The 16,121-nt window shown below is 37.3% G+C and overlaps 1 protein-coding gene across 2 annotated transcripts in view; it reads left to right on the forward strand.

Annotated features, from left to right (window-relative positions):
• The window catches only part of TTC17 (tetratricopeptide repeat domain 17), a 127,477-nt gene that overhangs the window by 78,662 nt on the left and 32,694 nt on the right, over positions 1-16,121 (forward strand). For both annotated transcript variants that reach the window (XM_003781242.3, XM_023509362.1), the window contains exons 20-22: positions 8,862-8,982; positions 11,130-11,289; positions 12,133-12,216. In XM_003781242.3, the coding sequence (XP_003781290.1) occupies positions 8,862-8,982; positions 11,130-11,289; positions 12,133-12,216 (365 nt within the window). The remainder of the gene's footprint in view (positions 1-8,861; positions 8,983-11,129; positions 11,290-12,132; positions 12,217-16,121) is intronic.

Genomic DNA, 16,121 nt, shown 5'->3' on the forward strand with positions numbered 1-16,121 from the left:
GATTGAATTTACAGGATACAGCGGACTCAGTGTTAAGAGGGAAACCTAAAGCAATCTACAAATTTAATGCAATCCCTATTAAAGTACCATTGTCATACTTCAAAGAACTTGAAAAAATAGTACTTCATTTTATATGGAATCAGAAAAAACCTCAAATAGCAAATACATTACTCAGAAATAAGAACAAATCGGCAAGTATCACATTACCAGACTTCAGGCTGTACTATAAATCTATAGTGATCAAAACAGCATGGTACTGGCAAAAAAACAGAGTGGTAGATTATGGAACAGAATAGAGAACCAAGAGATGAACCCAGCTACTTATCGTCATTGGATCTTCAACAGGCCTATTGAACATATTCAGTGGGGGAAAGACTGTATTTAACAAATGGTGCTGAGTGAACTAGCTGGAGACCTGTAGAAGACTGAAACTGGACCCCCACCTTTCACCATTAACAAAAATTGATTCTCATTGGATAGAAGATTTAAACTTAAGACATGAAACTATAAAAATACTAGAAGAGAGTGCAGGGAAAACACTTTAAGAAATCAGCCTGGGAGAATATTTTATGAGGACCCCCCCCCCCGGGCAATTGAAGCGACACCAAAAATACATTACTGGGATCTGATCAAACTAAAAAGCTTTTGCACAGCCAAGAGCACAGTAAGTAAAGCAAATAGACAGCTTTCAGAATGGGAGAAGATTTTTGCACTTTACGCTTCTAACAAGGGTCTGATAACCAGAATCTACAGAGAACTCAAACTAATCAATAAGAAAAGAATAAATAACTCCAGCAAAGACATTTGGACCAGAATGTTTATTGCCACCCAATTCATAATAGCCAAGACATGGAAACAGCCCAAGTGCCCATTGACCCACGAATGGATTAACAAATTACGGTATATGTACACCATGGAATACTATGTAGCCATAAAAAAAGACGGAGACTTCACATCTTTTATATTTACCTGTATGGAGCTGGAACATATTCTTCATAGTAAAGTATCCCAAGAATGGGGGGGGAAGTATCCAATGTACTCGATACTACTATGAAATCAATACATAACTACCTACACAATCATATGAATGACAAAACATAACTATAGTCCATAAAGTAGAACGGAAGAGGAGGGAGAGGGGATATGAGAGAGGGGAGGGTATTCGGGGAGACCTCACCTAATGTGCATGATGCAATGGTACATTTCAAAACTATTAAGAAATGAGTTTGTGATGGATGTGTTACTTGGTTCAATGTAAACATTTCACATTGTATATCGAAGTATCCTGAACCCCATAAATGTATCAATGTACAAAGTTATGATTTAATAAAAAATAATTATTAAAAATGTTTGTGAACTCATCCTAAAAAAAGGGGGGGAAGTTCATAGCTTCAAATTCTTCTGTCAATAAAACAGAAAGATCACAAATTAATAACCTAATACCACACCTCCAATAACTAGTGAAAGAAGAACTAACCAAACCCAAAACTAGCAGAAGGAAAAAATAACAAAGCTCAGAGCAGAACTAAATGAAATAGAAACCAAAAAAGTAACACAAAAGGTCAGTGACTCAAACTTGGTTCTTTGAAAAGAAACAGAATTGGGTGGTGCCCATAGCTCACTGGGTAGGGCGGCAGCCACATACACCCAGGCTGGCAGGTTTGAACCCAGCCTGGGCCTGCTAAACAACAATGACAACTGCAACAAAAAAATAGCCGGGCGTTGTGGCGGGAGCCTGTATTCTCAGCTACTTGGGAAGCTGAAGAGAATCACTTAAGTCCAAGAGTTGGAGGTTGCTATGAGCTGTGACACCATGGCACTCTACCAAGGACGACATAGTGAGACTCTGTCTCAAAAAAAAAAAAAAAAAAAAAAAATTGATAAATCGCTAGCTAGATTAACCAGAAACAGAAGAGAAAGGATCCAAATAAGCTCAATTGAAATGAAAAAAGAGACATCACTACTGATTTCACAGAAATATAAAATATCCATGAATACTATAAAAATATTTATGCACACAGATAAGAAAATGCAGAAGAAATAAATTCCTGAAAAATATGCAACTTCTCAAGCCTGATCAGGAAGGAATAGAAATCCAGCACAGACCAATAATAAGCAGTGACATTGAGGCAGTAGGAAAATGTTACCAACAAAAACAACCCTGAATCAGATGGATTTTACTAGGCAAATTTTACTAGACCTACAAAGAGCTAGTACCTATCCTACAGAAATTATTCTGTAATATCAAGGAGAGAATCCTTCCTAACTCATTCTATGAAGCCAGGATCACCTTTATATGTACTAAAGATGGCAAAGGACACACACACACACGCACACAAAGAAATATATAGATCAATATACTGTATCAACATAGAAATCCTCAACAAAATACTAGCAAACAACACAACAGCACATCAAAAAGATAATTCACCATGATTAAGTAGCTTTCATCCTCGTGTTGCAAGTCTGCTTTAACATACACAAATCAAGAAACATGATTCACCACTTAAACAGAAGCAAAAATATAGACTGCAGGATCATCTCAATAGATGCAGGAAAAAGCATTCAGTAAAATCCCGCACTCTTTTTTGACTGAAAACCCTCAACAAATTCAGCAAAGAAGGAACATACCTCATAGTTATAAAAGCCATATATGAAAAAACCCACAGCCAACATCATACTTACTGGGGAAAAGTTGAAAAGCATTCCCCTAAGAACTAGAACAAGACAAAGGTGCCCATATTTACATTTCTGTTCAACATGGTAATGGAAGTCCTAGCCAGAGCAGTCAGGGAAGAGAAAGAAAGAAAGGGAATCCAGACTAGTAAAGAGAAAGTCAAACTATCCCTATTTGTTGATGATATGGACTTGTGTCTAGAAAACCCTAAAGCCATCACCAAAAGACTCCTAGAATTGATAAATAAATTCAGCAGTTTCAGATTACAAAATCAATGTATACAAATAAGTAGCATTTTTGTGTTCTAATCACAGTCAAGCCAAGAGGCGAATCAAGGACCCATTGTATCTACAAAGAAAGTAAAAACCTAGGATTATACTTAACCATGAAGGTGAATGATTTCTACAAAGAGAACTACAAAACACTGATGAAAGAAATCATAGGTTATGCAAAAAATTTGGAAAACATCTGTGCTCATGGATTGGTAGATCAACATTGTTAAAAATGTCCATGTGACCCAGAGTGATTTCCAGATTCAACACAATCTCCATCAAAATACCAATGTCAGATTTCACAGATCTAGAAAAAATAATTCTATACTTCATTTGGAATCAATAAAGAGGCTGAGTAGCCAAACCAGTCGTAAGCAAAAAGAACATGTCTGGAGGCATCAGATTATCGAACTTCAAATTATACTACGAGCCTATATTAACCAAAAGACCATGGTACTAATAAAACAGTAGAGATACAGACCAATGGAATAGAATGAAGAACCCAGAAATAAAACCGTTTACTTAGAGCCAACTGATCTTTGAGAAAGCAGACAATAAATAACATACACTGGGAAAGGACACCCTTTTCAACAAATGTTGCTGGGAAAACTGGATAGCTATGTACTTAAGTGAAACAGAATGCCTGTCTCTAGTCATATACAAAAATTAATTCAAGGTGGATAAAAGACTTTAATGTAAGACATGAAACCATAAAAATTCTAGAAGAAAATGTGGGAAAACGTCTTGTAGACATCAGCTAGGCAAAAAAATCGAATAAGACTCCAAAAGCAAATACAGCAGTAACATAAATAAATAAATGGGACTTAAAGAGTTTCTGCACAGCAAAGGAAGTAAACAGCAGAGTAAATAGACACCCTGTAGAATGAGAGAAATATTCACAAACTGTATGTACAGCTAATATCCAGAATCTTCAAAGAAGTCAAATCAGCAAGGAAAGAAACAACTCCATTAAAAAATGGTAAAAGACTTGAACAGACGTTCTTTAAAAGAAAATAGACAAGGCCAGACTTGGGGGTTCATGCCCATAGTCCCAGCACTTTGGGAGGTCAAGTCAGGAGCCTCTGTTGAGCGGAGGATTTGGAGACCAGCTTGGGCAATATAGCAAACCTTGTCTCTACAAAAAAAAATTTTTTAATTACCCAGGTGTTGTGGCATATGCTTGTAGTCCCAGTTACTTAGGAGGCCAAGTTCAGAGCATTGCTTGAGCAATAGACAAAAAGCCAAAAAACATGAAAAAATACTCAACATGACTAATAATCAGGTAAATGCAAATTAAAACCACAAAAAGATACTACCTTACTCCTGTTGGAGTGGCCACTATTAAAAAGTCAAAAAGAAGGCCGGGCGTGATGGCTCACACCTCTAGTCCCAGCACTCTGGGAGGCCGAGGTGGGTGGATTGCCTGAGCTCAGAGGTTCAAGACCATCCTAAGCCTATGTGAGCCAGAGTGAGACCCCATCTCTACCAAAAAAAGCCGGGCATTGTGGCGGGCACCTGTATTCCCAGCTACCTGGGAGGCTAAGGGCAATAGAATCACTATAGGAAGAAAATTTTAAAAAAAGCAAATTTAAAAAAAAAAAAAAAAAACTTCAAACTAAGATCAGTTAAAGCCAGTTGAAAGCAAAATTTTAAAAAAAAGTCCAAAAAATTGATGTTGGCATGGATATCAAGAAAGGAAGACCTGCATGATGCTGGTGGTAGTACAAGTGAGTACAACCTCTAGGAAAACAGTATGGAGATTCCTCCAAGATATACATGTAGGCTTGCCATGTGAGCCAGCAATCCTCCTACTGGGCATCTACCCAAAGGAAAAGAAGTCATTTTATAAGAAAAGTCACTGTACAAAGCCAGGCACAGTGGCTCACACCTATAATCCCAGCACCTCTCAGAGTGCTACAAATAGCCAAGCATTGTGGCGGGCACCTGTAGTCCCAGCTACATAGGAGGCTGAGGCAAGAGAATCACTTGAGCCCAAGAGTTTGAGGTTGCTGCAAGCTATGATGCGATAGCACTCTACAGAGGGTGACAAAGTCAGACTACCTCAAAAAAAAAAACCCACCTGTATGCTAATGATGATTGTAGCACAGTTCACAATTGCAAAGATGTGGAGTAAACCTAAGTGTCTATCAGTTTATGAGCAAGTAAAGAAAATGAGGTATATACTGTGTGTCCAAAAACTGTATACACATTTTAAGAAAAATAAAACTATTAAATGTGTGATACTCATGTTTAACTTTAGCAGTTATAAAAGGTGTTGAACTTGACTTGTATTCATCTTTTGTTTTCAGTATATATTAAATATTGTAATTGAAATAAGTTTTTTCTCTTTTGACACCCTCTGTGTATTTCATGGATTGGATACTACTCATCTGTAAAAGAGAATTAAGTAATGTCTTTTGCAACAACTTGTATGGAGCTAGAAACCATTAGCCTAAGTAAAGTATCTCAAGAATGGAAAAACAAACACGACACGTACTTTCTAATAATTGGGAGCTAAACAATATGCATACCTGGGCACAAAGAGATGTAAAGGACATAGGAAACCACAAAGGTGGGCATGAAGGGTGTGGAGGGGGATAGGAAGTAAAATCTTATCTATCAGGTACAATGAACACTGTTCTGGTGCTGGGCACACTAAACTAAAAGCCCTCTCTTAAGCATTATGGAAAGTATCCATGTGAAAAAAACATTTGTAACCCCCCTAATAGTTTGAAATTTAAAAAAAAAAAAATTTAAAGGTATACTGGTAATTCTATTTGTTGTAATTTACTGTAAGTCAATCATCTTATAGGTGCCAAAGATGTAAGCATAGAAACATTGATCATGGGAATACTTATCAGTAGAAACTTGTAAACAACCTAAATGTTATAATTGCCTAAATAAATTACAGCATGCTTGTGCTGTGTAGTAGGTAGCCAAAAAATCTATAATATAATAAGTGAATAAAAGCAGTTTATAAAATAGCATATAGAGAGAATATTTTAATTTTTGTGAAGTAGTAAATATGCTGTATTCTATCCACTACATTGTTGCACGTTTTTATATCTCTCAATTCAGATACATCTTACAACTAATAGTACCTTACATAATAAATGACACTTCTTTCTTAAATTGTGTAAAATAATGATACCTTAGAATTGACAGAATCATAGATTTGATGAAATATGGTATAATAAACATACACAAAGAAAAAGCTAAAAGGAAATATACCAAAATAGTCATAAGTGGTCATCCCGGGGGTCTGATAGAGCTATAGATGAATTTTATTTTCTTTTATTCAGCTTTTCCATTTTCTAAGTGTTTTACATTAAGCCTACATTACTTTTATAAACAAAAACCTAAAATTTTATAAGTGAAAATTCAAGCTGATATAATTGAGATGATATGAGAACACGTAAGCAGTTTTAAGTGGATTCAAGTCAGTGTGCCCAAGTAGGACACATGAGTAACTTCAGTATACTTGCAGATGAAATCAGGGAACCACGTACTGGCATTAAAGTGAAATGTTCTAAAGCATGGAGGAAATGCAAAAATTAATTAGAGAGGTTCAGTATCCCAGTTGTCAAAAGCATGCATTCTATCCCCTTTATGCTAAATACTGAGAAAGTTCTAAAGCAAATTATTAGATCATTTGTGAGCCCATAGGGGAAAAATAGAGATTATTAAGAGCCATTGTAGATTTACTAAAAAATATAACAATGCTTAACTAATTTCATTTCCTTTTTTGGTTAGGGCTGCTAGACTGGAAGACCAGGGAAGTGCCATAGAGATAATGTAACTGGATTTCAGCAAGGCATTTAACAGAGCCTCTTATGATATCCTTGCGAACAAGATGGAGAGATCTGGTCTCAGCCTTCCCATTGCCTACAGGATAAAGTCCAAACTTTCTAGTGTGGCATACAAGACCCTTTACAACTCGGCCTCTCTCTACCCTTCAGCACCATTGTCTGAACCAACCATGTTCTTATTTTACCTCTGTGCCTTTGTGCATGCTATTCCATTTGCCGGGAATGCCCTTATGCTACCTCTACAGTGCTAAATGTCACTCATCTTTAAACTTCAAAATCAAGTGCCATCTCTCTACCTTTACTCTAGCACTTATCCTGTTGTCTCATACGATAATGGTTCATTTATGTTTGCCTCCTCACTAGACTGTGAGCCCAAGAGCAGGCTATCTTATTACTCTTGTCTGTATCCCCAGCGTTTTATACAGTTCCCAGCCCCTTATAATAGGTGTTCAATAAATATTTACAAAATGAATTTCCAAAATATAAAAGAAAAACTTTTTTGTGAATGTTATGGTTAAAGTTTTTAATTTAAGCAGTTTATTTAAAACTCTTCCAAACTATTTTTTTCTGTTTTATTAAAATCTCATAATCTAAACCTCTGCCTGTACCTCAAACAGGTTTCTGGTGTTGGTAAATTCCTACAACATAAGAAGTGCTGTATAGAACTTAAGTTCTCCTTCCTGCCCGTTCCATTATGATTCCCTCAGAAGAATCTTTCCCAAACAAAACAGTTCTGCTGTCTTCTTGGGAACTTGGTCTAAGTAAAGAGCCTGAACCCAAAAGGTAATGGCTGTGAAGGAGACTAGTAAACAGAGCTTTAAAAGCCCTAAATAGTTTTATATAGTGAAAGAAACCTAGATCTCGATCCCAGCTCAGTAATCTGCTAGCTTTGTGACCTTGGGCAAGTCCCTTAATTTCACTGAGTCTTCGTTTTCTCATCTGAGAAATAAGGATTAAAATTTTATCTCATGAGACCAGGCCAGTGGCTCATACCTATATAATCCTAGCACTTTGGTAGACAAAGGCAGGAGGATTGCTTGAGGCTAGAAATTCAAGACCAGCCTAAGCAAGAGCAAGACTCCCATCTTTACAAAAAGTAGGGGAAAAAATGAGCCGGGTTTCGTGGCACACACCTATAGTCCCAGCTACTCCAGGTTTAGGCAAAAGGATCACTTGAGCTCAGGAGTTTGAGGTTGCAGTGAGCTGTGAGGATGCCACTGCACTCTAGCCAAGGCAACAGAGTGAGACTCTGTCTCAAAAAAAAAGTACCTCATGAGGTTAACATTGCAAAGTACTTAGCACAGGACCTGAGCACATAAGTGCTTTTAAAATAAATGATAATGGCTGGTCCAAGTGCAGTGGTATTTACAACTAATTGATCACAGTCAGTTACGGATTTCTTTGTTCCTGCTGCACACCCACTATTTCACTTGTCTAGCTTTAAGAAAAATATTAATGGTAACCTTTTATTAGCATCATTATTTTACAGTCTGCTGCTCTTTACAGCAGTGATTCTCTACTTGGGGTGATTTGGGGGCCCCGTGGGATATCTAACAATATCTGGAGATGTTTTCCTTGTTAAGCTGGGGGAGGATGCTACTGAGATCTAGTAGAGACCAAAAGTGGTCTAAACATCCTTTGGTACACAGGACAGGTCCCTCAGTGAAGAATTCTCTAGCCCCAAATGTCAATAATGCCAGGTTGAGAAACACTGCTTTCAAGATATATACGTCTACTGACTTGAGTTAGAGTTGTCTATAAATTCAAAATTTACAAGGGTAAAAATAAGTTAGATAAGAATGTTGATATCAAAGAATATCTTAACCTTTATTTCATGTTGATCAATCTTAATTCCAGAAAAGGACAAATTTATTTTTACTTCATTTATCTTTGAGATTACGGCTTGACTCAGAGATAATCTTAGTCCCATTACTGTGTATAACAAGATTTTAATTAGATCTATAGAAAGTGGAAATTCTAAGACTGAAAGAATGACTAGCACCTCTAAATATACCAGTTTGGATAAAGTAATCACCAGGATATAAGTCACTTGGGTTCTGTTCCTTTGTAATTGTGTCATTTCATGACATACTTTCCTTCCAGGAAAAAAACGTGACTACCAGAGTCTGGGATGGCCCAGCCCGGATGAGTGCCTCAAACTCCGCTGGGTAGAGCTGACTGCCATTGTGAGTACCTGGCTTGCAGTTTCTTCAAAAAACATTGAGTGAGTATCTTAAGCTTCTCTCTCTTTCATGATTTGTGTTCCAAAGAACGCACTGGGCCTCAGGTGACTTCAGGGGTGCCCTCTTTGTCAGCAGCTATAAGAGGAGTTACCCCTTCTAGTGCTAGTGATTTAAGGGATAACCATGGCAGACCACAGCCCCCAGATAGAGCCCACCTACCATGGTGAAGCTGTGAGTATGCCTCACCTTCTCAGTGCCTTTACCCAATGTGTAAGCTATCCAGAAGTCTCATATGACTCGCTCAGTTTGGGCTGAAGACTGGGTCCCTCTTTACAGAGGCGTAAAACCTCTCTCATAGACATCATGCACTTGTAGGGGAACCAGAGCAAATCCAGATTTGCAAACACCTGCCGAGATACAGGCTGAGCAAGGTGGTCTCTTGAGTAACTATTTTTGCCTCAGTAGGCACTCATTCTCTTTTTGCTGGCCCCTTTTCTACCCTTTATATGTTGGAGTTACCCGGGATTTACCACTCAGCGTTCTTATTTTATAATCGCTCCTACTCAGACTGAACTACTCCAAAACCTCAGTCACCACTGATATATTGACAGCTCCCACATTGGAATCTCCAGACCAGACGTTTCTACAAAGCCCTCAACTCATTTTTCCAGTTGCTAGCCTGACCTCTCTGTCGAGACTGCTCTTTGGCATCCTAAGCTCAGGGGAATTAAACTCAATAATTTTCTTGCCCGTTCTCCATCTAAAAATTCATTTGATTTTTCTTTTTCTATTTTTAGTAAATACCTCCAACCATTCTTAAGCCAAAAATCTGGGAGTTTTCCTTAACAATTCTCTCCTCTTACCCCTTAGTCCCAACCTACTATCAATTTTTATCACTTTTACTCTCTGAATATTTTTCAAAACCACCTTTTCTCTGTCTCCATTGCTGCCACCTTAAGTCAGCTCCTCTGCGTCCATATAGGTTCATTTAGTGGCCCCTTCCTGGTCCTCTGGCTCTGTTGACTCTTGCCTCTATTCAGTGCACTCTCTTCGCAGTGCTCAGAATGCTCCAGGTATAAATACCAGCTTCTTCTCAGCTGGTCAGTTCATACGTATCCTTCTGGTCTCAGATGCCTCTTTAGGGAGTCCTTCACTAGCCACCTCCCTCCTCCATCAGTGCAGAGGAAACATGTATATCCCCCTGTGGTGTGCTCTCATTGCATCATGTTTTCATCTTTTATAACTTACCACATCTGTAGTAAGTGAATTACAGCACAAAGTAGGAGTATGTTTGGCTCGTTGTTACAGTCCTAGTATTAGACATGTAATAGGCTCTGAATAAATAAATAATGAATGAATGAATGTTTACCTAGTAACAGTTAAGCTTTTTAAATAGCTAGAAGTAAAAACATGGCAGTGCCAATTTGTCCTATCAGTGCAGATTTTAGTCTATGACATTTAGCTTGTATATAACAGGAAAATGACCACTTTGGGACCATGGAGGGAAATATTTTAATCTCATGCATAAATACAATGTCTAGCTCTATCTGTATAAAATGTATTGTCTAAGCTGTAGGTAACATTTTCTGTGGGGACGTGTGCTTCTCTGAATAAAGGAAAAGCAAAAGATAGGCTTGGTGCCTGTCGCTCAGCAGCTATAGCGCTGGCCACATACACTGGGGCTGGCAGGTTCACACCCGGCCCAGGCCTACTAAACAACAATGACAACTGCAACAACAACAAAATAGCTGGGCATTGTGGTGGGCACCTGTAGTCCCAGCAACTTGGGAGGCTAAGGCAAGAGAATCACTTAAGCCCAAGAGTTTGAGGTTGCTGTGAGCTATGACACCACGGCACGTACCAAGGGTAACATAGTAAAACTCTATGAGTAAACTCTTTTACTCTGAAAAATATTCAGAGAGTAAAAGTGATAAAAATTGATAATAACTAACTCATAGTAAAAACTCAAAAAAAAGAAAAAAGAAAACCGGTAAGAATAATACTAGTTATGGGTATTTACCTCCACCTATACCCTAGAAGAGGAAATCTTAGAAGAAAACTTTCCTGGTTTAAAACCTCCCCAGGCAGGGGATAGCATATTGAGGCTATGATATTTAGCTGACTGTTAATGCTGTCTCTCTGTCCACACAAATTTCCCATGGCTAATGTGGTAACCTCCATTTTTCAGCATCACAGAACACATAGATTTTGCCACTCCAATACAACAGCCAGCAATGGAACCTCTTTGCAATGGCAATCTCCCCACAAGTATGCACACCCTGGACCACTTGCATGGAGTTTCCAACCGAGCCAGCCTGCACTACACGGGCGAGAGTCAGTTAACAGAGGTGAGTACTCGGCTGCGGTCGGCCTGTCTGTATTTTTTGACCTCACCATTAGGATGCATCTGATAGCGGAAAACACAAATTGTCAGGCTTTACCAAAAAAAAAAAAAAAAAGGCCTTTCTTGGTTGCCCATTATCTAGATGAATTTTAGGCCACATCTAATTTCTTTTTGGTCCAAAGAAAAATATTTGAGGCAGTCATTTCTTTTGTTAACACTTTTGAGAAGAAAGAAAAAGAAGGCAGAAGGCTGACTTAGCACAGAATATACCTAGAAGAACTGGAAAGACATCATAGAACCCCAACAATAGAGGATGGGCTAAATATATTTTGGTGTAAGATATTATACAATGGTGCCATTAGGAAAGCTGTAGTAGAAATATACTATTGGCATGAGGAAATTTTCAGGATATGTTACATGAAAACATAGGTAATAGTATATAGTGTAATTTCATGTTTTGTGAGAAAAACAATACATGTATACATAGAAAAATATTAAAAGGCTTAACAACCACTGTTAATAACAGTGTAGGTCTCAGTAGGTCTTTGTAAGTCTCAGTAACAAGTTACAAATAGTTTTTATTTTCTTTATTTACTCTGCTTTCTAATGTTGCTATAACGTATGTGCTTAACAATCTGTAATCTTTATTAAATGAGAGAGGGCGGAAGGGATGGTAAAATGGCCTTACATATATCTTCCACAGATTACCTCACCAGCAAGACCACAGCATGTATCCTAGAGAAACAATGTCTTTCTGTGGTGCGGTGCCCACCTCAGCATCAGCAGCACCATCTAGATCCTGCCTCACTTTCGTTCTTCTAATCTACCATCTTTCTCCGTGTTCCAGGTACTGCAAAATCTTGGCAAAGACCAATATCCACAACAGTCACTTGAACAGATTGGCACCCGAATTGCCAAGGTTTTGGAAAAGGTAAGTCACCCCACAGAAAAGCTGGAAACTGTTGCCCGCCTTCTTAATTCTTCTCCAGACTATTTGCTCCTAAGTGGCTCTGACCTCTTCTGTTAGTTACTTAGCATTTGATGACTAAAAGCATAGCGTGAAATAACTCTGCTCAGAATGTTTCCATCACTTTTCCATCATTCAGTTAGTATTCCTTTTTGCCACTTCACTTACCTTCTGTTGGGAAACTTTTCTTGTTTCACAGCTTTGTCAGTTTCCTGTTCTTTTCTCTGTGGGAGTATAGAGGTAGTGTTACTAGAAACTGTGGAATCTAGGTATATGAAATAAGACAGGTATTCTAATGTTAAAGAGTACTTGGAATTTCATGGTAGATGAGAAACACATCTTAGAGTATCCTTTCTCGTGAAATCATGGAACAAAATATTTACAAAACTGCATTTTCACACGGCCTACAGAAGATAAAACTACATTTTCACACGGCCTACAGAAAATAAAATTTACTATCTATAAGTAGTCTTACAGATAAGTAGTACTCTAAGACTACTTATCTACCTCTGAGTAATATTAGTGTAAAGAGGAGGGGGGTTTATATTTTAATTTGATTATTTTAGTTAAGAGCCTCTACTTTATTACCATACAATATTAAAGAGCTAAGTCATTAAGATTATCAATTCATTGTGGACTATGAACATGCATTGTGAGACAGCAGCTTGCTTCCTCTTCTGGGTATCACACATAGAAAAACCACTAGCAAACTCTAATGATAATGAAACTAGGACATAGATATGATCCCCAGGCTCCAAAAAATAAGGACTGCCAAAAGTGTTTAAGTGACACAAAAGTCATACAGGATTAATTGTAGAAGAAACTGAGCAGGGTTAACAATTTCAGAAAACTTCAGCAAAAATACACTACCTGAGCAAACTTTCTTCAGCCAGGAAAATTCTGAGTAACAAAAATAGAACAGACACAACATTGATATAAAAATCTAAGAAAACCATAGGAAAGAGCAGCAAAACGCACCAAAGAACACTCAGAACAGAGCAGAAAAGTACTGTCAATGGAACAGATATAATTCAGATGGAACTTTTCTCCATGAATTAAAAAAATCATACTGAACAATTGCCTTTGTTAAAAATGATCACAATGCCAAGATACAAAAACACGGGAGAGCTTAACAGGGATATACAAGTAGAAAAGTGAAATATATGAAACTTGAGCAGCAGGCCAAACATAGGAAAGTAGGAGAAAACACGAGTCACAGAATGACAGAACCGGGGAGCAGGAACGAGAACACAGTACAAACAGAAGGACATACAGGCTAGAAATGACGAAAGTGAAACACAGAGCTAAGAAGATTTGAGGAGAGTATGTTTAGGAAGAACACATAGAAAGCTAAGACTTAACAAGTCTTATTTTATTCGTAAAATACAATATATTTTGTTAAAAGGGCCTACTATGTGCTAGAGAAAACTGATCATCCAGGAGAGTAAACAGCAATGCTTATTTAAACAACATTATTCAACTTTAAAGACAAAGAAAGAGTCCTTTTACTTCTAACATGGCTGATACAGTCTCCCAGAGAGATCCTTCCACTTTGGAACAACTATATCCTATATGTCAGGACATATATTTTTTTAAATAATTGCTGATCTCAAAAGGAGTAGGTTGCTAAAGAGCTCTAACTTCATTGACAAAAACAAAAATTTGACATGTGAACTAGCTGAGAGCTGGACCTCCAGGAAGCTGATCCTTCTTAGGGACAGGTGTTAATAAGCTCTCTGGGTACCAGTCCTTGAGCCAAAGACTAGAAAGCTGAGCCTTATACCTCCACATTGAAGTGATAACAAGTCATGTAAGAACAGTTTAAATCAGAATTAGAAAAGCTAAAACATGAGGTAATTGGCTAAAGGGAGATTTGAAAAGACAGTATTCACAATATTGGAACAAATTATAAATAAAGAAATTATTTCCAAATGAAGATAAAACACAAAGGGACATAAGTAACTTGATTCTGTAAGACAATAGAGTAACATATTTAGGATTCTTAAAGCAAAAAAAAAATGTAACAAGGATTTTATGTGCTACCAAATTGACTATCAGTATAGAATTCACAAATTGTGAGGAACATGCAATGAATATTATTTCCATGAGCCCCTTCTTAAGAAGGCTGACTACTAGAAAATGAACTTCAGAGAGCCAAAATGACCAGAACAACAATTGGTGTAAGGATCTAGTAGCAAGCATTATATACTTGCCTGTAGACCCAATGGCTATAAGGGAGAGAATACCCTATGTAATAGTATGTACAGATGCTTCTCAGCTTACAGGGGGGTTATATCCTTACAAACCCATCATAGGTTGAAAATGCCTTAGGTCAAACAGCATTTAATATACCTACCTACTGAGTATCATAGCTTACTCTACCTACCTAAGACATGCTCAGAACACAGCATACAGTAGCGTGTCAGTCGTTTACCCTCACGGTCATGTGTCTGGCTATCAGCTGCAGTTCACTACTGCTTCTGCCCAGAATCATGAGAATATTATACTACTTTCTACTATACGGATGTTGTTTTCACAGTATTATAAAATCGAAAAATCATAAGGTGGGAATTATTTGTACTCTGAAAATATAGGTATAGTGCATTTACCAAAAAATGAGAAAATGGGAGAATACGTGGAAGGTAAAATAAGTTTACTTAATTGATTCCTTAATAGTAACTAGTGGAAATTTTAAAATGGCACTTCAGATCAGATACTGATGGAGAAGAAAGGCAGAAATGTAAGAAAAGACCAGAATGTAGTTCCCATATTGCCCATAGTAGGCAGCCAATCTGATATAGCCTCCAAAAAATGTGGAGGAGGGAAGAGTAATGGTCTTATGTAAAAGCATTACTACATAGGTGCAATACAAGCCTTCCTAGATACCAAAAGATAAACTAAAAAGAGTATATAAATGAAACAGGCAATATAATAAAAGAATATACATATACACATATTATAGACATGTTCAAGGGACCAAGGACAATATGGCTATTATTCATAGCCATAAAGGCAAGTGGATTTACCTCACCTATTAGAAGAACAAGATTTTCAGAGTGGCAAATGTAACCAAACATTATGCTACATTCAAGAAACATATCTTAATAAAATTTAGTAAGATTTAAAGTAAAAATAAAAGCATTTTATGTCCATACCTAACAAGGAAAAATTTAGACCAAAAGCTTGAAATAACAAATGATTTTATGATGCTAAGAACTACAGTTCACAATGAAATTATAGTTGTTATTAACATATGTATTAATGTACCAAATAATTGAGAAACTAGTTTCATAGAGCAGAAATTAAAGGAGATTCAGAGAAATAGATTAAAATACACTCTATAATAGTGGACAAAAAATTAGTAAGGATATAAAAGACCTAAGTAGTATAATCGGTAAAACAGATCTTGTTAAGTATATTAAAATCTGAACTTTGATAACAGAAAATACACTTGAACACAGAATATTCATGAAACTTGATCATGTCAGAGCAATGAACAAATTCAAATAAATTTCAAGGAAGAAAGTAAATATAGTATCCTCTGACTAGAATGCAAAAAATAAAAATTAATAACAAAAATTTAAAGCCTTTCTAACATTTCATTTGAACATCTGCTGGGTCAAAGGGGAAATACAAAATAAAATTTAGAATTTCTTAAAGATAAAAAACAGTCTATAGACTAGATTTAAGACAGTTATCAGTGGCTCGGCGCCTATAGCTCAACCGGCTAAGGCGCCAGCCACATGCACCTAAGGTGGCGGGTTCGAATCCCCAGCCCGGACCCGCCAAACAACAATGACAGCTGCAACCAAAAAATAGCTGGGCATTGTGGCGGGCGCCTGTGGTCCCAGCTACTTGGGAGGCGGAGG

This window comes from Otolemur garnettii, unplaced genomic scaffold, assembly GCF_000181295.1.
Source record: "Otolemur garnettii isolate 467f Iridium unplaced genomic scaffold, OtoGar3 scaffold00001, whole genome shotgun sequence".
Lineage (NCBI taxonomy): Eukaryota > Metazoa > Chordata > Mammalia > Primates > Galagidae > Otolemur > Otolemur garnettii.